Source organism: Myotis yumanensis, unplaced genomic scaffold (genome assembly GCF_028538775.1).
Source record: "Myotis yumanensis isolate MYYU_CA2020_CCGP unplaced genomic scaffold, mMyoYum1.0.hap1 SCAF_7, whole genome shotgun sequence".
Lineage (NCBI taxonomy): Eukaryota > Metazoa > Chordata > Mammalia > Chiroptera > Vespertilionidae > Myotis > Myotis yumanensis.
The window spans coordinates 44731301-44757870 of record NW_027223758.1 but is presented as its reverse complement, the minus strand read 5'-3'; the positions used below and the strand labels follow the sequence as shown (position 1 = coordinate 44757870).

Sequence of the window (26570 nt, the reverse complement as noted above, 5' to 3'; positions counted from 1 at the left end):
ATCCCATCATGAGAGGCCCGAGCACAAAAGGGACATGTAGAAATGAAGAGACAGGACAGTGGCACAGTTCACAAACCCAACCCCAGGCCTGAGACACAACCCATCCTGTAAATAGTCCTCACAAAGAAAATGGGAGAGCTGAATGTTTCCCATGTCGGCTTTGTTTCTTCCTGAATGACCGGTGACACTCACCCCCAAGCCCTGTACCATGAACAGGAAAGACACTTACCAGATGCAGGCGGCTGCTCACTGGAGGGGCTTCCAGACCCAGGGCCTCCCCTGCTGGAGCTTGGAGGCTGTGCATCAGCCTCATTCCAGGGCTGGCCTCCGCCCTCCGCCTCTTCAGCTGCTTCTTCAGGCGGAAGGCCCATGCCGTAGGCGCATTGGGGCAAGGGTCCACTTTTGGGGGAACCCAGAAAGGGCTCCCGGTCCTCCCCAGAAGGGTTCCCGCAGCCTGCGCAGCCATCTGCCGAGGTGGAGGCCGCCCAGTGGGGACAGTTGCCAACCTCCACTTCTTTTTGCAAGTACTTTTCGGAGGACATGGGAATCCAATCGGTCCTGCACGGGGGCTTGGCCAAATTGCAGCTTTCGGAATCAGGCAGGCTCTCTGTTCCGGTGAAGGCCTGGCTTAAACTGTCATCCTCCCCCACCTCCAGGGGCTCCGGGAAAGGGGGTGTGGATCTGCTTCCCGGCCCAGTGAGGCCCAGTAAGGAGTGTGGGGTCTGGGGCGGCCGGTCCACGTACTCGTCTTCCATGGGAATCTGCTTGAAGGAGTCGCCCTCCATTTCGCTGACCAAAGTGAGCATCCTGGTGTCTTCTGCCTGGGCGCAGCCTGCACACGCGCCCCCGCAGACCCCCGCTCCTTCCGGCCAGCACAGGTCTTCCGAAAACATCTTCTCTTCCAGGGTCAGCAGTAGGACCCCGTCGCAAAGTTCCCGCTGGCTCGAGGCTTCCATGGGAGTGCCGCTAATATTGCTTCCTGAGGGTTCCTGCTGAGTGACATTCAGGGGGCAGGATTGAAACTCAGCTATTAGAACAGGGTTCTGCTAAACACTGCCGAAAATGGGGTTTATTTCCACCATAACAAAACAGGTGGAACACTCACTATGTAGGAATTTGTGTTATTTAAAATTACAGAGTGGGGAAGAGCCCTAACATAGAATGCAACCAGCAACAAGTGAAATCTAACTGCATTTCACATGAATAGCATGTTCATGTTGAAACAAGGGCAGGAGTCAACCCAAATAACTCCACAACACGGAATTTTGACTATAGACTTTCAATGTAAATTAAAACACACACACACACACACACACACACACACACACACACACACACCCCTAAGGAAATACTGAACTCAAAGTTAGTCGCTTTGTTTTTTGTTGTGGTAGGGTTTAATAATTGAAAGTACTTTCTATGTATCCTGGAACTGAGAATAATAGGAGGCAGGTTTTCTGCTGTTGGAGAAAACATGATTCAATGGAACAAGGAAAGAACAGAAAGTGCTGCTGGGACAGGAACTGGAGAAATCAGTATGAGCTCGTCGTGGTTTAAAATTTATACATTTTTATACCTAAGAAAATAGATCTAAAGGACATAGTGAGATAACTAGTGAAATTTTAATATCAAATGTGGGTTTGATAATAGTATTGTACCACTATTGAAATTCTTGATTTTGATAAATGAACTCTGGTTATATAAAAGAATGTCCTTGTTCTTAAGAAATTCACAATGATGTATTTAAGGAGACTGGAGCACAATTCACTCTAAAATGGCTCAAGAAGCCGAAACCGGTTTGGCTCAGTGGATAAGAGCGTCGGCCTGCGTACTGAAGGGTCCCAGGTTCGATTCCAGTCAAGGGCATGTACCTGGGTTGCGGGCACATCCCCAGTAGGAGATGTGCAGGAGGCAGCTGATCGATGTTTCTTTCTCATCGATGTTTCTAACTCTCTATCTCTCTCCCTTCCTCTCTGTAGAAAATCAATAAAATATATTAAAAAAAAAAATAAAATGGCTCAAGAAAAAAATATATACAGATACACACATAGAGAGCATAGCCCGGCCAGTATGGCTCAGTGGTTGAGTGTTGACCTGTGAATCAGGAGGTCAGAGTTTAATTCCCAGTCAGGGAATGTTCCCCAGTTGCAGGCTCAATCCCCAATGTGGAGCGTGCAGGAGGCAGCCGATCAATGATTCTCTCTCATCATTGATGTTTCTATCTCTCTCTCCTTCTCCCTTCCTCTCTGAAATCAATAAAAAATATTTTTTTAAAAAGGGAGCACAAATAATATAGCAATATGTTTAGACAACTGGTAGACCTGAGGATAGAGTATGTGGAAGTTCTTTGTACTATTCCCATCACTTCTCTATAATTTTGAAATGATATCAAAATTAATAGTTATCAAAATAACTAACTACAAAGTAAAAGAAAATGGAAACTCTTTCCTTCTGGAATCTGTAATAGGCAATTATGATTGGCACTAAAAAGAATATAATATCTGTACACAGAGGTGACAGAAATGGAATGCAATACAAAGAAAGCAGCATTTAGGAAGAGTACTGACCTGGACTTTGGGTTATTCTGTGGGGATCAGCCCTGGGATTTGGTGTCCCATCCCCTCAAGAAAGTTCCTCTTAATACAATGGGGCTCAATATTTGACTAAGAACTATCTCAGCCTAATTGTTAAAAGTACTACAAGGAGCATTTAAGACTTTTAAATTTACCTTATTTCCACTTAGGCGGCCGCATGTCTCGTTGACCCAAAGCCACAAATTAGCTAGAAAAACAAAGCAAAGATAAGATCTTCATAGTAATTCCTATTTCTAATTCAATATCACTGACCACTATGTCAGTTCAGTATTATCTTTATACATAACCTTCTGTAAGTTTTTCAGAGGGACTTCTTGAAAGTGAAAACATTCAAAAGAAAATCAACCTATTTAAACACTTAAAGACATCTTACCCATCCTGCTCCATCAAAACAAAACTTTCTGATCCATGCAAAGCCAAATATGATATACTAATGTTCCATTGAATACCTTGGGGCACATTTGAGGGTATCAGAACTGCTGATAGGAAGATAGTCACTCTCAGACCCTTAGCAATTAATCTTTGACTACAAGGGCCTAGGTGGGCATTGTAGGGGAAAGGAGACAACATGGTGGAGACGTGACTTTCCAGTGAACCAGCTCAAATATACGTACAATAAAAGTCAGGTGCATGTTGGAAGGCTGCGGCAGACCCCACTGAGTTCCAGCAGGCCCCAAATCTTTTTCCACTATACTCTGTTGCTTCTCAGGAAAAAAGAATATGTTCTGTTGTATATACAAATTATATCCCCATCAACTTTCTAAAATAGACATGATATAATTTAAAAAGTCAAATCCATGAATTAAAAAAAACTATGAAATTATATCATACAAAAATAAAATTTTATTCCACCTCCACTGAATTCTAATGTTGAATTCATGGGTTGTCAATTCTCCATAAGAAGATAATCAAGTAATAATCATAGCTAATGGCACCTATGATGTGGCCTTGCCCAGTTTACTTAACTTCTCTGAGCCTCAGTTTCCTCATCATGAAACCAGGGAAATAACAGTGCCTACTTCATAGTGCTGTTGGGGAGATTTAGTTAGTACATGTACTAGTAAAATGCATACAGCAGTGTATGCATTTACTGAATAAATATTCAATACATGTCAGTTATTGCTATCATCATATTTCATTATTATAAAATTACATAAAAATAAAGGTACTCCAAATAAAAGGAAAATTGTAGCTCTTTCCTTGTAGAGATTAGTACTAGACAATTACAAATGGTGCCAAAATATTTGTGCACAGAGATAATAATCATAACTACTATGACAATCTTTCTCCTAGAGTATTTGTATTTACTTCTACATAAATAAGCACAATGGATTTTATTTGTTTTGCCAGAGAACAATGAATTGGGCATAAAGGGTGTTTGATCTTAGTTTAAGCACAACCACCTCAAGGCACTTATTTTTAGCAGATCACTGGATGTAGTCAACAGGCAACATACACATCTTCCAAGGCATATACCTTGAAATGTATCTATTTTTAAGATTCATTTTCAAAATCCCCCATAGACACCATACCTGTTAGTGCTTTCCCTTGTTTCCGGTAGTAAACAGCAGAGATGACAACAGCGACTAATGCCACAGATACGAAGAGAAGCAGGATGATCAAACTGGGCAAGAAAATCTGGGGCTCTGTATCAGAAAAAGGTTTAAAAATGGTATTAAAGGTGATTTCATTTTTGTCTCTAAGCTCAAAAACAAAACCCTTTACATCAAGCCCCAGAATCAAGGCTGCTGGTCTGGAATAAGAGACGTGTGAAGGCCCCGACCCTGACTGCAGGTTTGTCACAGATCACTCATGTTCCAAAGGGTGGAGTCACCAGCATGGCCCAGTCCCACTATCCAGCATCACTCCAGTGAGGTCAGTCCAGGACCATCTTGAAATGTTTCTACTTAGAATAACTCAAATCCTGTTTACCAGGCCATCCAGCTCCATCTTTGCTCACCTATGGACACTTCAGTCTCCCCAGGGGACTGGCCTCTGAGGCAAAAGGAAGCCCCTTATCATACCTCTTTCCAAATAACCACAGGCACCAGGGTTGCCGTTTTTATTCCTTTGGTTATTTTTCGTATTATCTTCAAAAAAATGGTCTTTTAAAAATGCTGCTCTGACTGTGTAGCTCCATATCCAGAACCTTAACACTGGCATCTTCAATCACCATCTTCTGTCTCCCCAAATGTCAAATCTAAACCCTCAATTTTCTTAGTCAAAGTTCATTAACCCTGTTCTTCTGTGGCTCAGGTCCTCTTGCTTCATTAGAAAGGTCTTCTTTACACGTATGCCATCCCATGTGCTGTGATATCTGGACCCACCTCCAACTGTCTCACTCACCTGCAAAACCAGCAGCCACTATTAACTGTCACTTTCTATCACTCTTTGACACCATACTCAAGATTAATTTGATCTACAAATGATAGCTATAGTCTAACAAGTTGCTAACTCTGGTTGGTGACCAAAATCTCCCATAGACACTCGTACTGTGACCATCACCAGCCTACTATGTTTGGGCATTTTAATTTATGTTTGCAGATCAGTTTTCTTTGCTTTTCTTTTCTTGTTTTTATACATATAAATACATTATTAGTTCTCCATTCCAGAGTAAAATATTATCACATAAACAACACATCTAGAATCAAAATACTGACAAAAATGAAATATTAACCTAACTGTGGATGGGATGAGATAGAAAGGGAGAGATGAGCCCTCTGGATATGGAAGGTAACCTGGGGGAATCTATAAGAGCTGACTAGACCGAGACACATCTACCAATCAATCTGCTGTTTTTAAGCATAGCATGGAGGAATGGGGATAGAAGAGGGTATAGGGGGATAAATGGTGATGGAAGGATACTTGACTTGGGATAGTGAACACACAATAATACATTGTACAGATGATGTGTTGTGGAATCGTGCACCTGAAACCTGTATAATTTTGTTAACCAGTGTCACCCCAATAAATTTAATAAAAAGTAAAAAAAATAAACATACCATTGGGTAGTTCTGTAGACAGCAGAGAATAACTACAGACCACGTCTAACTTATTGGTCCCGTGACGTACTTCCATCTGTCCAAGACTGGTACAGCTGTGGGAGTTAAGTGCTTTCATTTTATATTCTTATTTTTCAAGAAAAGAAACAAAGGTTCTAATCCACTAGACTGCTAGCTCCTTCAGGAGAGGAACCCATCTTTCTGGACATTTGGATCCCCAGTGCCTGTCCACACATCATCCAAGTGGACAAATGAATGAACAAAAGTAAATACTGCCAGTGTTTTCTAAGAGTATGGCCCAAAAGACAGTAGATTGGTATCTTCAGTATAGAAGATTCCAAATGCTTCAATTGCCAGGGGATAAACTTAAAAAAAAATGTCCTTATTGATTTTAGAGAGAGAGGAAGGGAGAGGGAGAGAGAGAGAGAAATGTCGATGAGAGAGAAACATCAATCGGCTGCCTCCTGCATACTCCCTTCTGAGGATCGAGCCTAAAAACTGGGCATATGCCTGACCAGGAATCAAACCAGTAACCTCTTGGTACATGGATTGATGCTCAACCACTGAGCCACACTGGCTGGGCACTGATACACTTTTTTGATGAATGCTCTTTAGAAGTTGAAAACACAGAAAACCTTGTCAACATAAAACTTGGATAAGTGGATTAGGAAATAAATATTTAATGAGAATTCATATATTGGGAACTGAAAGAATCATTATGTAATGAAAGGACCCAGGTTCCACTATAGATACACTAACATAAGTGTGAAATAGTATATATGAGGTGATTCATTTAAAATGATTCATTACTGCACAAGACTGGAAACAACCTAAATGACTATCACTAGGAAACTTATTAACTCAATTACAGCACATCTCTACAATGAAATATTAGGTATCTATAAAAAGGCATGAAGATCTAAGTGAACTAATATGGAATGAGCTTCCTTCAAGATATATTATGTGAAAAAAACCATGGTGTTTACAGTATGCGAACATTTATGTAAACAGGAGTCTTCTTTATGCACATACACACATCTCTGGACAATAAAGCAGTGGTGTTAGAAGAAGTGTGGGGGGGGGGGGGCGGTGACGGGCATGAGTGAATGATAACAAGTGTCATCAATCATTTTCAACTACGTAAGGTTAGAAAAGGGGAAAAGGAGGCTGAAACTCTAAGTCAAAGATGGAGCCAAACTGAATCTAGAAAGTAAGGCATGTAAGTCACACCAGGTTGAAGGCTGGTTGGACGGGTTTATTTTGCCCACACTGAACTGACAGGCTTTTCCTATTTTGAATGTGGCTTCAAGGGGAAGCCTCACAAAACTCAAACAGTCTGTGTCCAACCCAAACGAGAACGTGGAGGTTGAGTTACTTAAAATCAACACACTGCCTGGGCTCCTTCGTTGTCACTTACTTGGTCCAGGGTTTGCATTTTTCTGTGGAAGAAAAGGCATCGGAGAAATAGCCTACAAGGCAGGGCTCACACACCGTGTCTTTGTTGAGCTGCACTGTCAAAAAAACAAAAGGACAAACAGAACAAACAAAAGCCAAACAAGGACACTTAGATATCGGCCAGGATGGTGGTCCCTCTGCCTCTCACCTCCTCGCCCTCCCTGCCTGTGGCTCATTGCTTCAGCCCCCACAGGCTCTAGAGGGCCTTCCATCCCAGCAGTAGGTTCAGGGTTATTATGTTCAGGAGGGTAATTGGCTCAGTCTCAGGCTACTAATGCCAGTATCTGAGTTAGGTCCTGACCCTTAGCTGTTCAGAACCACTGTCCTGGTCACTAATACTCTGTTTCCTAGCCGGGGAGCCTGCTGTCTACTTGCTTTAACCATGCACCTGCCTGATCTCCCCTTTCAGCCTTTTGGACTTACATTAACCTTGATCCACAGAGAGTGGCAGTCCTCTTACTGCTTTTAAGGACAACTTCTTGACCTGACCTCTCTGACCAGCTTAATCTCACCAGTTCAAGCATGTGAGTGACAACAGTTTTCTTAAGCCGAAACCGGTTTGGCTCAGTGGATAGAGCGTTGGCCTGCAGACTGGAGGGTCCCAGGTTCGATTCCGGTCAAGGGCATGTACCTGGGTTGCGGGCACATCCCCAGTAGGAGATGTGCAGGAGGCGGCTGATCGACGTTTCTAACTCTCTATCCCTCTCCCTTCCTCTCTGTAAAAAATCAATAAAATATATTTTAAAAAAAACAAAAAACAGTTTTCTTAAAAAAAACAAAATAAAAAACTCCTACAGGTCTCTTTCTATTAAACCAAGGGCTGGTAGCAAACTTTTTCTATAAAAGACCTTATGGTAAATATCTTTTGCAGGCCTTCTAGTCTCTGCTGCAAATACTTGTAGCATGAAAGCAGTCATAGGCAATATGTTAAAAAAAAAAAAAAAAAGGGATGTGGGATGTGGCTGTGTTCCAATAAGACTATTTACACAAACACAAGTGGTAGGATGGATTTTGGACCCCTGCCTTAAGCCACAGCACTGAAAGCAGGAATTGATCCTGCTTAGCAAGCTTTCTTCAGCACCCTCATATTCCTTGCAAACCATATTATTAAAATAGGAAATGTCTCAGATTTCCTATGTCTATTAGCTGCTGACATGTGTAGACCCTTGGGAATTCCAATAAAGAACATTGACTACTATGTGGGGTATCATGATCACGCAACTGACTTGCACCAAAACCACAAATTACTCTTGAAATCAGTAGCACTTCTGTGATTACGTTCATGAATAAAATACTAAAATAAGAAATTACATGTTCTTTTTCCAGGGTCAAGTGGGAAGTATCTTCCTGATTTCTGCAACTGCCTCAATAAGTAGGATACCTCCCCCACTTAATCTATTTGATTTGCCTTAAAATGATATTAACAAAAGCACAGTTAACATCTAGTCAACTCACATAAATTCAAACAGCTTTTCAAAAGATAAACATGCTCTAGAAGAGCAACCCTTAAAAACAAAGAGACTTCTTAAGGGGCTACAAGGCAGCAGAGTTCATTGATTTCCCTCCACTGACTGGGCTTCCAGATCTGTTCCTTGTAACTGACCTGCCAGGGGGCATCCTGCAGGTTCCCTGTCCCGTTCCTTTCCCTAATCACACTGCTCCCACTGTACAAAAGAAGGCACACTCTTCCCCACTCCAAATCCTGGGATGGTGCCAAACCTCTGAGATGCCAAACGGAGCACCAAGTAGAAATACTGGTGATGGCAGAGCCCCTGCATTCAGAGTCTCTCAGTACTGTCTCTCCCTATCTAAGGACAAAAGTGCGACCATAGAAACAGGGTAACTGGGACCAGGTGGGCTTGTTCTCAATTCAAATACCATGGACCCTTGAACAATGTGGAATTTAGGGGTTTTGACCCCCCCCCCCCCCCCGTGCAGTCGAAAATCTACATATAACTTTTGACTCCCCCAAAACTTAACTATGAACAGCCTAGTGCTGACTAGAAGCTTTACTGATAACATAAACAATTTACATGTATTTTGTAGGTTATATGTATTATATACTGTATTCTTATAATAAGCTAGAGAAAATAAAATGTTCTGAAGAAAATAAAAATCATAAACACTGTACTGTATTTATCAATACTGTAAGTTTTTAAAATCTGCATATAAGCAGACCTGTGCAGTTCAGACCTGTGTTGTTCAAGGGTCAACTGTACAGTGCAAGATAGGGCAGGAGGGAAATTTTCATTCACTCATGTCATCCCCTGTGTCCTCCATCTATTGCCAAAGAAGGATCCATTCCCACAGGAGCAAGGCGGAGAGAACATCGGTCAGGAATGAAGCAGAGAAGGGGACAGCACCTTTTTTCATGCAGGTGACAAACTTGCTGAAAGGCTCTCGGCCTTGTCTATCTGAGAATCAGAATTCAGAAGGGAGCCGGCTGTCACAGGGAGACTCATTTTAAAAACTGGAAAATCAAGTCAACTTGGGGATGATCACTTTGTAAGTTATATAAATGTCTGGTCACTGTTGTACACCTGAAACTAATGTAATATCGTATGTCAACTGTAATTGAAAAATAAAAAATTTATTTTTAAAAAAAGCAAGTCAGACTTTTTTAAGAGAAAGTTTGTCTGGTTTACTTGATATATTAGATACTCAGGATTGACTGTACCAGTTAGATTCTCTGACGAACACTTTCCTCATTATAAACTGAAATGAATAATATTTTAATTCTCTTAACCCTGTCCAAGTATTCTGGGTTTTAAAAAAAAATGCCTCCAAGGGAAAGATTAACAGGTATAAACACTAGTAAGTTGTTACGTCTTAAAGAAACTGCTTTGGTATACTTCCTAGAAGTCAGGATGTAAGTGACGCTAAGAAACACTTTTCTGAGTCAAAAAGATTATTTCTACTTATTTACTTTCAACAAAACTGAAGGACACAGTTGAGTTCTTAACTGAGCAATCGTTAAACACCACATTGATGTCACATCACTGTGTGATCTGGGACATGTCACTCAGAAAGTGCTAACAGAATTGAGGAACTCCTGTCACGGGAGTCCTTTCTTAGCTGTTTAGCTATTTATGCGAACAAGTTTCTCAGCACTTAGTGGAAACAGGATTGAGCTTGAATTCTGTTGCATTTTAGCAATAAGTTGTATTCAACCCGGAAGATATGAATTAATTGGAAAAAAACTCCATTTGTTCTTTAGTTTGTAAAGACTTTAATATAGCAAAATATAATATATTCACCCTTGACCTATTGTGTAATACCTGCAGTAACAATTTGGTCCAGAAGAAGTGTTTTTAACCCCTAGGACCCGGAGTCACAAGAAATTTTTTCAAATTTAAGATTTCAAATAGGTGCATAATTTTGGATATGAAAGAGTATGAAAGGTGATTAGCAAAAACCCTCCAAGCACAAAAATACATCAGGATAAAATTCTGCTGGGAAGGTGAAATGAATACAAATCAAAGGAGGGGGAAGAACTCTCTCTTTCCCACAGGTGAGGCAATGAGCGCATTTTAAAATAGATTACGGTGTTGATGCTCCATTGAAAAAATTAGGAAGTGTTACTATTGCCATCTCTTCCTGGAAACTAAATCCTTAGCAACTCTTTAAATTCGTAATAAAAATTTTGAGCTGTCAAGTTAAAAATAAGCTAGGGGGTGCATGATTTTTTCAAAATTCTGCTAAGAGGATGCTCAAATTTGTGTTTTTTTGAAGCATCTGGAGGTCCCCTGCATTTTCGGGTTCTGTCCTAAGTGGGGAGCATAAAGCTCCGCAGGTGAAGGAGCCTGGAGACCTGCATGTGGGCCAGGCGCTCACGTGTCCTTGTTAGAACCAAACCTGGGGCTCCCTTCTCAGGGGACCCTCAAGCTCCTCCAGCGCCACCTGGCTCCCCGGAGCGTGAATGACGCAGGGAAGCCGTCTTAGCACCGGCTTTGGCCTCCAGGTGACTGCAGGACTCGGTGAGAGAGGATGACGCGGGAAGCAACCCCATACCCGGGTGCCGGGCGCCTGAGCCGGGCGCGCACTCGGTGTTGCGGCGGCAGCAGTCACAGTCCTCGCTCCAGTGGTAGCCGGCCGTGCAGGCGCAGCGCCGCGGGGCTGTCCGGTTGCCGGGCTCCACCGCCACCAGGGCCTTGCCTGCGGGCGAGAGAGACAGGGCAGCGAGGCAGTTCGAGGATGCATGGGTGGGGGTGCACCCCATGCCAGCCCCCATCTTCCACTCCCAACCCCACCCAATTCCCCCAATGCAGTGCCCGGCCTCCTCCCAGACATTGACGCATTCAGGTCACTGGCTCTCAGGAGCACTGGAGTCCCCTCAGCTTCCTGTGCTGGCACTGAAACATCCCAGGGGGGTTTCACTCTCAATAATTAAGAGTTGAAGGGCTTTTTAAAAGTCAATTTTCATGTTAGTAGGAAGATTAAGGGCTGGAAGTTTATGATCACTGATTACTAATGCAAAATAGACTTCATAATCTCCCGATTTTTAGTAAATTCCAATGTGATAAATAGCCTTAACACCAATGCCAGATAAGACCTAAAAGAATGGGGTTCCTGGAGATCAGGGGTTGCTCCTGAGATCCTGCAGGGCCACAGTTATTCAGAGCCCGAAGACTGGGGTCACTGTGTGATTAGCTAAGTGGACAAGTAGAGAGGTGAGACGTGAAGACATACTTGGAAATTCGTCTCTCCCACAGTAATATGTTTGTCTTTCCTCACACCTCACAGCAGAGTGCCCTCCTGTTACCCCACTCTCCTGGGCCTGTCCAGTCTTTGTGTGAGAGAGGTGACTGCTCACACACAGTTGGTCCTCATAAGCCACTGATTCAGGTCTGCAGTTTTTTCTTCTGGCTAAAATGTCACTGTAGCCCCCCAATCAGCACTCCTGGCACTTTCGCAGAGTGGGGGGAAATTTCAGCCCCTGGGGACCTGCCAGGTGAAGGTGAATAAGGTAACACGTTCTGCCTTAATGTTTCAGCTCTCATCCTGGAAACGTGTTCTTTTAGTGGTCTTTTTAGAGTCCTATTTTAGCATTTTTGTGGTTTTTGTTGGTGATTTCACTGTTTAAAATGGCCTCCAAATGCAGTGCTTAGGCACTGCCTAGTGCTTCTGAGCCCGAGGAGGCTGCGATGTGTCTTATGGAGAAAATGTGTGTTAGAAAAACTTGGTTCAGGAATGAGTTACAGCACTCTTCGTTGTGAGTCTAATGTTAATGAGTCAAAGTATTTATTACATAAATTGTCCTTAAACACAAACACACATAAAACAAGGTTATATGTTGATCAGTTGACAAAAATGCTGTGACCAGAGGCTCATGGGAACCTGTATTTCTCCTGGGAAAAGCAGTTCAGTATTTGCTAGTTCAGTTTTTGTGGTGATTGTATAGAACATAATTGCGCCGAGCGGTGAGAATCAAAAACATGACACAGCACAACATTACTTAAAACAGCCCTTCTACCCTGTGGGACACATCTCACCCGGATTGTCCAAACAGCCCTTGTACCGAATAGTCCTGAATACTTCTCGGAGTTTGTTATGACTGATGTTTGTGTCCCCTCAAAATTCCTATATTGAACTCTTAACCCTCGATGTGATGGTATTAGGAGGTGGGTCCTTCGGAAGGTGATTAGGTGATGAGGGTGGAGCCCTCAAGAATGGGATTGGTGCCCTCAGTAAGAAAGACAACAGAGAGCTTGCTTCCTCTCTCTGCTCTCAGCCATGTGAGGGCACAACAAGAACGCTGCTATCTTGAAACCAGGAAGAGGACCCTCACCAAGAACCCAGCCATACTGGCACCCTGATCCCAGACTTCCAGCGTCCAGAACTGGAAGATGTAAATTTTTGTTGTTTAAGCCACTCAGTCTGTGGATTTCTGCTATAACAGCCTGAACTAACTAGAACAGAGTTCCATGGGAAAAAGAAACAGCCTTAACTAAGTGGCAGCCCGAAACAGGGGGAGGGGAGGGACACATTTCTTATCCCCATTCCTGGGCCCAAGGATGGAGAACCTGGAGAAATCTCCATTCCCTCCAGGCCCCTCTCTGAGGTCCAGGCCAGCTCAGCAGCACCAAGGCCAGTGTGTATAAATATGCGCATGATGCCTGGGACACACACAGACTGTAGGGAGAGCTCAGGAGATTTATCTCAGTGCTGCGGCAGATGCAATGGCATGAGCACACTCCGCCTGCACAAGCTTCCTCGGCACACCAGGAAGTGGCATTGCCCGCCTGAGCTGACCTCCTAGAGCCACTACATAGTACCCTGATCTTTCCTACTATTGGTTGCCCTATGGATGTTGTAAACTTCTGATTGGTCTGGAATGTTATATATACTGCTGCACTCACACAATAAAGTTGAATCTGCGTCACTGAACCGTCCCCGGAGTCAGGCATGCTTCGTTAGGACTCTGTTCGGCCTCACCCCCGCGGGACCCCCTGCTTCAACAGACAGTCGCGTCCTTGAAAAATTCTAATTCCAGTATCGCACTCAAATGCAAGTGAATGTAAGCCTGGCATATCCTTGAATATCTTAATGAACCAGGCTTTGCACTTTAATCAACTTTGGCAGTAGACAGATGATTCTTTATTTCCAAGAGACAGCAATGAGTCAAGGTCATTACTAAGTCGTGGGAAAGAAAAGAGACTTGATCAGATGCTTCTGCTCAGTGGAGTTTCCATGTTATCTTCTCCAAACAAAACCTGCCAGCTGTCTCTAACACATTAGGAAAATTATAGTTTTAAAAAATACTTATTTCCTAGTTCTTCCCACTGGGAAAGAGAAAAACCTACACATAAGAGTCAATCCAGAACCAATGAGCCTCCATAGCACCCAAGTCAAGATCTCTAAATAAGATGTTTTGCAGAAAGTGATCAGGAATTCCTGGAGAAATGGCTGGTTCCAAGTGCAGGGCAGGAAATGTCCAATGTGAGCCAGGAAGCAAGGGAGCTCTTCAAGACACCTGGGTTTGCCCTAGCTGGTTTGGCTCAGTGGATGTAGCGTCAACCTTCGAACTGAAAGGTCCCAGGTTCGATTCTGGTCAAGGGCACATACCCAGGTTGTGGGCTCAATCCCCAGTGCTGGACTTGCAAGAGACAGCTGATCCATGATTCTCTCTTATCATGGATGTTTCTATCTCTCTCTCCCTCTTCCTTCCTCTCTGAAATCAATAAAAAAAAAAAAAGACACCTGGGGTTGTACCAAAGGTGGGGCCACCTGGAGGTGGGATGATCTGAGCACCAGGAAAACTAATAACTGCAGTAGACCGAAACACCTTGAAGATGTCTAAATTCATGAGTTCATAATATTCATACAAATTCTTTGGAGAAAGCTGGATGATCAAGACACTGTTTTGAAAAGTGGTAAACAAAGCTGCAGCACTCATTCCACCTTTCCTGTACATAGTGTACTTCAGGGTAATGAATCACTGATGGGGGGAATTTCCCTTTACAAAGCATCCCAGCTAAGAAATGAAGGAATGATAGAGCTGGATCATTGCCTAACGAAAATGGATCTAGGTCATGATTGTCAATAGCTGCTAATATCACATACAGAGAGAGAAGCAGTTGTTACATGGTTCCTGATTTAACTACATTTTACCAACTACGAAGGAATTTTGCCAAAAACAAAAAAACAAATCAGAATCTGAGCAGCCTTCTAGATCTCACAACCACTTTACAAGAAATGTAGAAGACGGAAGAATAGGCCAAACAGCACCAAGGGGGTGCAACCAGCAGCAACCAGGCTGTGGGAACCACAGGACCGACAACAGGGTTTCTCCCAGATAAACTGAATGGGAAAGGAAAAAGGAAGAAGAAAAAGAACCTGTAGGTTGAGACTTGAGCATATTTTGATCCCGATTCCTGAAAATAAACTATAATTTAAAAAAAATTGAGGCAAAAAAACCACAGCAGACTGATAAAGAGATCAAACTGTTGAGTTAATAGGACATTTATCGTTTAGGAAGAAGACTCGACAGTCCAACGACCTGACTGGGAGTCCTGCTTTGCACTGGAAAACCTTGAAGTCATTTAACCTCTATCAGTCTCAGTTTTCTTTATCTTTAAAATGGGATCACTGTGGTTACCTCACAGGGGTTTTGTGAGGATTAAATAACACAACACACATGGAAATATTTTGTCAACTCTAAGATGTGTTCCATGATTAAATTGCAACACAAACATAGTCCAGAACAAGAGTTCTCAGAGAAGAATTTTAACACAGCACTGCTGGGAGCTGAAGCCCATCCTGCTGTGGTCAGAACTCCTTCCTCTGTCCCCCAAAGACAGCACCGCTGAATCTGAAAATATCATTATCCCCACTTCCCGCTGACATGACTGACTCACCTGTATCACAAACTTTATGCAGCAAGCATTTGTCTTCTTCATTCCAGGTGTCCAGGTATTCATCCCTGCCGCAGGGCAGACACACACTTTCCGAGGTAGTAGTGCACTTGGCAGACATGTACGTCCCTTAAATTAGAAGGGGGAAAATGCACTAATGAAAAATATCCCCCCAAAAACACACAAAAATGCACCAATTTACTGGACCATTTACATGACCAGGGTCCCAGGAAGTCCCCAAGAGACAGTGTGATACAGGAGACAGGGCCACATCTCCCAGTGATGCTCCTCAGGCTCCCAGCTGGCTGAAATAGCCTCTGTGGGCTGCTGGGCCTGTGGTCACAGGAGTCTTTTAATTCTTTCATGGGAAAGATCACCCTTTCCACGCCGAACCTCTGATGAGTAAGGTGAAGAACAAGGGTTTTCAAACTGGGGCCTGTAGAACTTGAGTGATTCCCTGGGGGCTAAGCATGAGGGGTTTAATTTCATCCCTCCCCTCCTGTCTTCAGAATGTCCCCTACTGTCAATCTGGACACACACACACACACACACACACACACACCACACACACACACACACCACACATGCTGGATCTTCGTTCTGCACATCCAAGAAATATTTGTAGCCGAAATATCTACGCAAGCATGTCAAACTTGTGGACAGGTCCCGGCCATGAGTTAGACATGCTTGAGGATCTTGTTAACCACCCTTTCCTCAAAGACGCGCTCTCCTCCCCAGAGCAATGAGTGAATGAGGACCCCGTGGACTTGGGAGTTCATTGGGGCTATAGAAATGTGTGGCCACACTCTGGCAGAACAAGTTTGGGAAAGTCGTTGTCACCAGCCCACCTTCTGCTCCTCAGCAGGTATATGTGTGGGGAGAAGGTATAACAGGGTTTAGGCAATTTCAGCAGCAACAATTCCAGTATGGCTCCCCTTACCCCCAATTTTTTAATGTGATAGTACTTTTCAATAAGAGGTGAATTTCTTATTTTGAGAGTTTGAATCACAAGGTGCTAAAACATGCTTTTAGATGCTTTCTTTTTTCTCAAGAAATAGTGTTTTTGGAAAATAGCATTCCAGCATGAATGAAGTACCAGCTTATGAAATTGCTTTTCATTTTTAAGTGATTTTATCTTCTGAAAGAAAGGTTTTTGTCTTCAGAGTGACAGACATTACCACCTGCCATTACCATAAAAAGTCCATCCAATTTCTTTTTTCATCTGGCAGATAGAAATCATTCCTTAGATTAAAAAAAAAAAAGCCCTTTTACTCCTGAGGGGAGATGAAAGGTGGCTCAGAAGTACAGACCTGGCTCACATTTGTTACAGCACCGTCCAAAATGCTCATAGTGCCTCTCGCTGGCACACGGAGGGGTGATCTGAAAAGTCACCTGAAAGAAAATGACACCAGGCAGAGGTTATGCACAAGTTCTTTCTGAATAAAGCAAACAAACAAACAAAAAAAAGGAATCATCAAATCACATGTTGGAAAAGCATAAGAAACACCATAAGCCGTCCTGAGACTGCTCTGTGTAATATTATTAACACCCCCCCACCCAGTCACTTCCTATTCTAGCCCATTTCCCCCTAAGAATATATACAATCAACAGATCCTGGCATGCAAATCCACTTAAACATGTACAAATATTTTGGTTATGCTCATGGCAATATGAGAAATTAAAGGAAAACTGACAAACTGGCTGCAGAAGTCTGAAAACTGCTGTAGACAAGCCACATAGGAAATCGGCCCCATGTCTGTGGGTCACATGGGATGACATGCCCAGTCAACTTTGATCATACACTGTAGGAGGACACAAGGAGGCTCCTTAGCAGGTACAGGTGGGCAGAGGCAGGCTTACAGTTGTTCGCATGGGAAATAATAAAACAATTAATTAATAATACAAGATAAACCGTTCCATGTGCTCACAAAGTAAACCTACTCTTGCCCACCCTTGTATATTACACCAGGGGATCTCAAATTTGGTCTCATAAGCTACCTCTGATTTTGAAAGGTAACCCTGTGTACCTTTCAAAATGTTAAACATGCAGAGAATATTAAAAAGTGGGACACCAAGCTGTGATAGGAGCTCTGTGGGCTGGGAGCGAGGAGGCCTGACCGGCCGTCTGCTGGCTGAGGGACCCCAACGAACTGCTTTTTGGGTCTCTGCTTCCTTTTTGTTTGATTCTAGTACAAAGGTTAATTTCCAAATATGCCCGTGTAAGTAAAACAAACAAAAAAGCCAAGTCCCTTACGTTCACTCAGAAATTCTTATCAGCGCGCCGCAGAAAAACTCTTTTCAGCTTACTTGGTGTCAGATAAAAAGCACGCGTTGACAGGCAGTCATGTAGAAATTAACAGTGAAACTGAACAGCTGAAGAGACACCAAAGGATGCCATACCAGGGTCAAGTTCCCCTCGGGGGGCCCAGGGATCCAAAGTTGCACACCTTGCCCTCCAGGAGCTTACACCCTAGGTGTGCTATGATGGAAGCCGATGGGCCCTACATCCCTGAAGACTGGGGCCGGTATCCTAAGGCACGTGACAAGTGAGCTCAGTCTGGCAGGATAAATAATAGTCGGCCAGATGGGGAAAAGGGAAGTGGCAGGTGGCGGTTGGGACGGAGGTAAAGGAGACATAAGAGATTATGAATAGTTCAAACAGAGGCGCTGAGGTCTGAAACGGCACATGGGGTGGGGTGGGGTGGAGAACATCAGCAGAGCGGGGGCAGGGAGATGAGCACAATGACACAGGGAACTTCCTCTGCACGTGGATGGAAGGTATAGAAATAACATCGTTTAGGAGCCACGCATCCTCCAAATACATCCGTTATGGAAGGAACTTCCATAGAGAGAGCAGCAGAAGACCCCAGGCCGGCTGGGTGAGTGGGCGGGGCACCTCTCTGACCTCACGCTGGCCCTGCAAAGGGCTTACAGGAGGGACGGGTCCAGGATGGTTACTTTGAGGTCGATGAGAAAGTCAAACGTGTTCCTGGAGCCCTGTGTGCCAAAAAGCTTGTATCCAGACTTGCTGCCTAGACCTGGCTAACACGCCTGTGGACACTGGGTCACATGAACTGGACGCTCCCCGCGCATTCACCACATGACAGGGGCTCAAGGACCGCACCATGAGCCCAGGGGGGACTAGGAAGAATAACGAACCAGAAAATCACAGCACCACTCCTTTCGGGTTTCTTTTTCTCTTTGCTTTTTTGGGACCTGTTTCTCTGTAGGCTGCCGTGCCCCTTCTGCGTCGAGCACAGTCATGCATGCGCACGGGAGGGCGATGAGCAGAGGCACGGTGGTAGGGGGGAAGGAGGTCGGCACACATTTGTCAGCTAGGATGCATGTGAACCCTGCGGCAACGATGATGACAGAGGCAAACGAGATAGTGATGTGGTCGGGCTTTGTTTCAGACGAGAAAGGTTATCAGTGCCGTCTGACCCACAAGAGAGCTGCAACAGCCTCTGTAAGATAAGCGCACGCTCTGTGTAACATACACAGAAAGGTTCTTTTTAGGGGAATTTGGTACAGGGCTACCCCTGAAGCAGCTGCTGAGGAACACAGGTGCTAGCCATGTCCTGGGCTCCCGATCCTGGTTCCTGCTGAGCACGTGGACAATCTCGTTACATGCCTAGGAGTGTGGCTGTGATTCACTCAACCTCCCCCCCGCCCCCCCGCCCCCCCGCACCACCACCACCACCGTCTAACCCAGGCTTTCACCTCCTGGCAAAATGCGGAAGTCACTGATTCCAGAGGTGACCAGAGGTCCTAGTTCCTAACCAGCATTTCACAGATTACTCCTTAGAATTCATTTCTGTCTCCTAAACTTACTGTGGCTTTACCTAGACACGTCTTCTGTTTCTAAATTTGAGATATAATTCATATACCGTAAAACTCAGTTTGTAAAAGGTACAGCTTGCCCTAGCCAGTTTGGCTCAGTGGATAGAACATCAGCCCACGGACTGAAGGGTCTACAGGTTCGATTCCCGTCAAAGGCACATGCTCTATTCCCCACTCTGATTGAGGCCTGTGCAGGAGATAACCAATCTATGTGTCTCTCTCACATCGATGTGAGAGAGGAACCCTCTGTTAGAGGAGCAGCTCCCCAGGCCTCATCCAGCATGCAAAGCCCTCCCGCTACTGGGCTCACCCAGATCCTGTGCAGAACCTCCTGGGACAGGCTCCCCACTTTGCTGTCTATACCACAGAACTTGTGTTTGTAACGACCAGGAAATCCACGTCAGACCCCCTGGCCTGTCTTGCTTTTGAGGGTCCCCCGGGGACTTGTCTCTCGATGCTGTAGCCCAGACAGGCTCCGCTGCCTGACTCCCAGACTCCAAGTCCCTTAGTCCCACCTGCTTGGCTCGGCTCCCTGTTAGCCTGTGCTGGGTCTCATTCATGCCAGTCTCCCTGGCAGGCCTGTCGCATGTATCCCCCGAAAGGCATTTTTGTGTGTGAATGAATGAATGCTCTTCAGCCCCTCCCAGTCTGGCCCCTCATTTTCCCTAAGGAATTCTAGCTCCGTATCTACCATCTCACCAGCAACTGGGGAGAGCCCCTAGGCTGCCCAAGTCCCTGCTGGGCCTCGGGCCCTTCCCTTCCAATGGCTCAGAATTTGGACCCGGCTCCATCCTCCAAGACCAAGCTCCCAATGGTTGTGAGGTGCTGGCTCTAGGAATTGACAGCAATCCCAGCAAGGCAGTCATGGATGAAAGCATGCTCCTGCTTGAGTGGCATGGAAGTAACCTCCAGGGGACAGAGGGGTTCAGCACAAGTCTGCAGCTTCTCGGAAAATGGTGGGATCCTGTCAGCCACCTACCCTCTCCTGCAGCAACAGAAGGCATTTGGTAACTGAGTTGAGACATCCAGCTTTTAGTTATCTAGGTTTTTTTCCAGTTCACCTTTAAGAGTGAATTGTTTCCTTCTAAAACAATAGAGCTTTTGAACCATGGTTGTTTTCATTAAGCAAATAGAGCAGAACCACTTTAGAATGTTTTATTTGCTGAAGAAAGGACACAGTCACATGATACACAATGTAAAAGCTCCCACAGGCTCTGGGGGAGTCTCCCTCCCCGGCAGCCCTCCCCACAGGTAACCAGTGTCACCACTGCTTGGGCCTCTTCCTGCAGGTAGAAAGAAGACGTGATCGGGGACCCATTGGGGGAACTGTTGTGTATTGCAGCTGCCTTGGAGGCCAGCGGGGTCAGGTCTGTTTGCAGCGCTTGTGTCTGGGAATATCATGTGATTTATGATACTTAGAGGTCTTCTAAAAAAAAAAGAGCCATGGGTTGACAGGGTCCGTATACAGTTCTGAATCAATAAACTACAAAAATGTTTGGGGGCACACAGGCTGGTGTTTACATCCAGTAACCCTTGTTTTCTAACAGACCCACCCTGAGTTAATAAGAAACACTAGAACCTGTATAACAAATACCATTTACACCCCTTTCCATAGGAATTCCTCGGAAAGTTTTTTTTGTTGTTTTTTGGGTTTTTTTTTTAGAGAAAGGTGTTAGAGCGGCAAGATGATACATTTAATGTATTGGCCTCCTGTTGTCTCACTTTTCTGTGGGTTTGTGCTTTATGTCTACTTGTTTTGGGGGCACACAGGCTGGTGTTTATTTTAGAGCTGACAAATATGGAGGAAGCATGCCCACAGTCTGTGCAAGACTTTAGGAAGCAGGAGGAAGCTCATAGATGGTCAATCAAAATTCTCTTCATAGCCTGGCTGGCGTGACTCAGTGGTTGGGCATCGACCTAGGAACCAGGAGGTCGCAGTTTGATTCCCGGTGAGGGCACATGCCTGGGTTGCGGGCTTAATCCCCAGTAGGGGGCGTGCAGGAGGCAGCTGATCAATGATTCTCTCTGATCATTGATGTTTCTATCTCTCCCTCTCCCTTCCTCTCTAAAATCAATAAAAATATATTTTAAAAATTCTCTTCATAACGAAACATGGATTTATTTCCTGATGCAGAGCCAAGGGGGTGGGGGTCCTCATTTTGAAAAGCCCTGCACAGAAGGAGCCTGACACGGAGCTACAGAGAATCGGGGTCTGTTTTTAGGATTCTGCAGGGCAGGTGGACTAAAATATTTCTTTTTCCTGCTGCCCATCCATCTGATTGCAGTGAAAGTCATCATGGAGATAAAGTTGCTGTTCTGCTCCATTGAAAATCCTCGCTGACATGTACAAAGCAGAAAGAGGGGTGGCCCCTGCGGTCAAATTAGGGGAAATGAAGCCAACCCGGGAGAGCAAATGTGGGATTTTCCATAGATTTCATTTTGTAAAATATCATCCGTGACTGTAGTTGAGATTTGGGCTATAATGTAAGCAAAGATGGTATCAAATTTCTGAATGCTACAGTAGAACTGAAAGATGTGGTTTTCGTTAAGAGAGAAACTATTAAATTCTAAATAACACCTCAGTAGTCCTGCTGCCCTTGAAACAAAATGTCCCAATGAAAGTCACCATTGAAACTGCTCCTGCCCAAAAGAGAATATGAATACATTTCTAGTGACCATGTCCCAAGAGCCCCAGGATAGCTTCTCTCCTTTGATGGTCCCACCTCAGGAAACTTTCTCTCTGAACTGCTTGTTCTCAGCAAATAAAACTGAAATAGCTAAGTTACACTAACTGCAAAGAAAGCTGTCACTTCGTGTCTGTTGCTTTGAATGTCTCTATTCTGAGCTGGCTGAGCAGACAGGCAAGAGAGAGATCTGAGTTTCTCCCTCACAAGCATTTCAGTTTTGAGTCAAAACGCTGACCCTTCAGCTCAAGATGTTTAGGGGGGCCTTTTCGGTTTTGCCCCTTTCTTAGCACCTTTCCCCCCGAGGGCTTCCAGATGGCCTTCTCCATTTGCGCTAGCTTCTACTTTTGATCATGGCACAGTTCATGGAAAAGAAGCATCCCACCATCGTGCTTCTCGGTTAAAAGTTCGTACCTGGAAGTGGAAACCATCAGAGTCATTGGTTGTTCAGAAATCAGATAAGACAGGTTTCTACAGAAAAAGAAAAAGGAAATGCTAACTACAGTAAAGGCTGGCATGCCAGAATGTGGGAATTGAGTGGAGCAGAGGTAGGGGCCGGGAGAATACGAGTTGAGGGGCGGAGGGTGGTACCCGAGTGCTGATGAAGGGAGAGGACGGAGCCTGGCCAGGTGGCCCCACCGGTGAGGGCCAGTGGGCTGCAGGGCAGGAGGATTTTTCTACCAAGGACAACTCTCAGAACTGAGCTTCCAGTGTGCCCCCAACAGACATTTCTTTTTCTTTCTTTTGTTGTTTGTTTTTTGACATTTTCTTTAATAAACTGTTTACATTTTTACAATGGGACGGCAAGGGGAAAAAAAGCCGATTCTAAGCCTTAGGCTGCTCACCTGTAAAATGGGGCTAATAACTGTGCCCACCCCGATGCACTAAGGGTCAGACCTACGGTAATTCATGTAAATGACGTGGCGTTGGCAAGCAGCAGCACTCAATGAAACCGGGCTTGCTTCCTCCCTTTGAAGCTGAAGACCTGGCTAGGAGGCTGTGGGGAGAATGAAGTAATCCCATCCATCACTCAGCAGAGGCGCACACCTGGCCTGCAGTCAGGAGAGGGGGTGCTAACGTGCACACCTGAGCAGAGCAGGACGCATCAGCACTGAGATCGGTCCCCGAGGGCGTAAACGAAAAAGAGTGCCACTGGGAAGAAGAAAGAGCGGGGAAGACAGGAAGGGGACCCACATAGGAATCCTGCCCGACACGTTCCTGACACCCCAGCCCCCTGACTCTTCACTTGCACGACAAACAAAAGCTGTCAGCTGGGGGACTGGAAGAATAGGTTTTTCATCAAAGAGGCTTATTTCTGGAAAGGCCTGTTTGATTTCGCATGAAGAAGTGCTTTCTCATGGGACTGCAGTCCTGACAGGCGGTCCGCGTCATTTCAGTGGCTTTCCGTCTGGGGGCTCAGTGACATAAGCCACCCTGATTTGGGGCAAAGACAGTTACTCAGGGTGTCTGCTGATAAAGCAACCTAGATCCTATCTGCCAGGGATTCTACTAACTAGGACATCATTGCGTTATGACTGAATGCCCTTCTAGACATTTTCACTTTAAATAAACATAAGAGAGAGAATTTTAAGCTTACAGGTTTACAGAGAAAGTAGCAGACTCAATTTTCTTTTGGACAAACCCAAGCTTCACACTTCATGCTTCACAATATTACACAGGCATTTATAAAGATGGTGTCTTTATAGCGACATAAAGAGAATAAGGGGTGGCTTTGGGGATCTCCCGGGCACCCCACTGGATCACCTGGTTCACCCCACCTGGGGATGCAGTGAACTATGGAACACATTAAAAACTCTAAAGCCCCACTTATGCCAGCCAAGTCCTTGGTTTAAGTCATAACGGAAATGGATACAGAGAATCGGAGAGTTTAAACAGAAAACTCTGAGTGTTTAAAATATAAGTCATTTCACAGAAATGTATTTCACACACAGCTCTTGAAAATAAAACCTGCTGTCCATAGTGAGGTCCAAGAATTCTCTGAGTGGCACACTGTTAAAAAAAAATGTGGCCAGTTTGAGAAGATTGTGAAGAAAATTATGACTGTCACATACCAGTATTATCATTGACCTGCTACTAAAGGACGTGGGGCATTCTGCAATGCATTTTATGAATGTGTTTCCACTGAAAAAGAGTATTCAAAACTCCAGCTCAAAAGTATTCTCACTGGATTGAGTACTACTGGACTCACTGAAGATCACAAATATGGACCAACTCCTTTCTCCATATGAGACCATGAGTTGATAAAATAATAGAGGAAGGCCAATCATTCCTTTGCCTGCAACATTCACCTTTCCCTTGTAAACACTTTTTCACATAATTATGAACAGAAGATAAGATTTTTGTCTGGTCCAGGGTTTAACAGTAGAAAGCGTCCATCTCTTTAGAGCTCTACTACTTCACACTCTGGGAGACATCTTTTCTGGGCTCTCATATATAGATGTGCAAGGGACTGCCGAGTGCAGGACTAACAGAATTAGCCCGCCTCAGCCCTTTCAAAGCACTTAGCATGGGAGGACACAGGCAGAGGAGAGGAGAGGAGAGGTAGATGTCAGATTAGTACAGCCAAGTGCCACTCTGGAACTCGGGCTCTATTTGCAGGAGGGAAAGAAAGCTCATCTCAGGGAGGTGGGGATGGGCTGTCTCGCATCATGAAAAATGGGATTTGGCTCTTTCCATATCTGCCCTTTGAGTGCCTTTTTAGAAAAACTTTGGGGTACCTTTTTATTGTGATAATATATATAAATAAAAATTTGCGCCCTGACCGGTTTGGCTCAGTGGATGGAGCGTCGGCCTGCGGACTGAAAGGTCCCAGGTTCGATTCCGGTCAAGGGCATGTACCTTGGTTGCGGGCACATCCCTGGTAGGGGGTGTGCAGGAGGCAGCTGATCGATGTTTCTCTCTCATCGATGTTTCTAACTCTCTATCCCTCTCCCTTCCTCTCTGTAAAAAAATCAATAAAAATATTTTTAAAAAAAATTTGCCATTTTAACCATTTTTTAGTGTATAATCCAGTGGCATTAATTACATTCACAATGTTGTGTAACCATCACTACCCTCTTTATCCAGAATATTTTCATCACTCCAAACAGAAACTTTTACCCATGGAACTCCCCTTCCCCCCTTCCATCTAGCCCCTGGTAAACCTCAATTCTACTGTCTGTCTCTATGAATTTGACTACTCTAGGGGCCCCTTACAGTCATACAATATTTGTCCTTTTATGACTGGCTTATTTCACTTGGCATAATGTCTTCGAAGTTCATCTGTATTGTAGCATGTGTCAGAACTCCATTTTTTTTTTTCCAATTAGCAATAATCGCACCTCTGATCAACCTCATTGGCTATGATACCGCCACTGCGCAAAGCTGAGAACTCCATTCATTTTCATTGACAGAATAATATTCTAGTTTGTTTCCACATTAGATTTACCCATTCATCTACTCCTGGACACTTGGGTTGTTTCTGCCACTTGGATACTGTGAATAGGGCTACAATAAATATTGGCACACAAGTATCTGTTTGAGGCCCTGTTTTCAATTCTTTGGAGACTATACCTGAGTCATAATTCTGTGGTTAGATTTTTGAGGAACCACCAAATTGTTTTCTGTAGGGGCTACACCTGTTTAATACAATCCCACCTGTGATGCAAGAGTGTTCCAGTTTCTCCATGTCCTCACCAACATGTTATTTTCTTGGTTTGTGGTAATAGCCATCACAGTGGGTATGATGTAGTCTCTCACTGTGGGTTTTATTGCATTTCCCTAATGATTTAATGATGTTGAACATCCTTTTTTTAAAAATATATTTTATTGAGTTTTTACAGAGAGGAAGGGAGAGGGATAGAGAGTTAGAAACATCGATGAGAGAGAAGCATCGATCAGATCAGCTGCCTCCTGCACACCCCCCACTGGGGATGTGCCCGCAACCAAGGTACATGCCCTTGACTGGAATCGAACCTGGGACCCTTCAATCCGCAGGCTGACGCTCTATCCAGTGAGCCAAACCAGCTAGGGCTGAACATCCTTTTATATGTCTACTAGAGGCCCGATGCATGAAATTTGTGCAAGAGTAAGCCTTCCTTCCCCTGGCTGCCAGCACCGGCTTCCCTCTGGCACCCAGGACCTGGGCTTCCCTCGCAGCCCCAGCTTCGTCTGGAAGGACATCCAGAGGATGTCTGGTCTAATTAGCATGTTACACTTTTATTATTATAGATTGGCCATGTGTATATATTCACACTGAGAAGAAGTGTCTACTCAAGTCCTTTGCAATTTTTTATGGGGTAATTTGTTTTGCCTGGATCTGTTCACATGACTCAATTTAGCTGTTAACAGGACAGGAATGGAATCGGGGGGCTTAGGACTCTGAGGTTCATGTTCACCACTTTGAAAGACATCCTTGATTTTCCTATTGAAGAAAAATGCTCTCACTCTACACAGCATCACTGCCTGGCTCTCTAGCAAGTAATCTAGGAGGTTTAGCTTTTAGGTAAGACATGTTCAGCAAATTTACAGCCTAAAAGTGGGGCAAGTTAAACCTATAGTCATTTCTGCCTCAACTCTTAACGGACATATACTATGTGCCAGAGACAATGTTAGGTTCTGTGGATACAGGAGATGGACCTAGAC

The 26570-nt window shown here is 44.4% G+C and overlaps 1 protein-coding gene and 1 pseudogene across 1 annotated transcript in view; both read right to left on the bottom strand.

The window, feature by feature from the left end:
• The window catches only part of TNFRSF11A (TNF receptor superfamily member 11a), a 47956-nt gene that overhangs the window by 10518 nt on the left and 10868 nt on the right, over positions 1 to 26570 (bottom strand). Inside the window, exons 2-9 of the mRNA XM_070419506.1 lie at positions 16713 to 16794; positions 15406 to 15531; positions 11060 to 11203; positions 7011 to 7104; positions 5594 to 5688; positions 4124 to 4237; positions 2726 to 2778; positions 230 to 992 (exon numbers count right to left, since the gene is read on the bottom strand). Of these exons, the coding sequence (XP_070275607.1) occupies positions 230 to 992; positions 2726 to 2778; positions 4124 to 4237; positions 5594 to 5688; positions 7011 to 7104; positions 11060 to 11203; positions 15406 to 15531; positions 16713 to 16794 (1471 nt within the window). The remainder of the gene's footprint in view (positions 1 to 229; positions 993 to 2725; positions 2779 to 4123; positions 4238 to 5593; positions 5689 to 7010; positions 7105 to 11059; positions 11204 to 15405; positions 15532 to 16712; positions 16795 to 26570) is intronic.
• On the bottom strand, positions 25236 to 25312 carry LOC139014826 (U4 spliceosomal RNA; annotated as a pseudogene).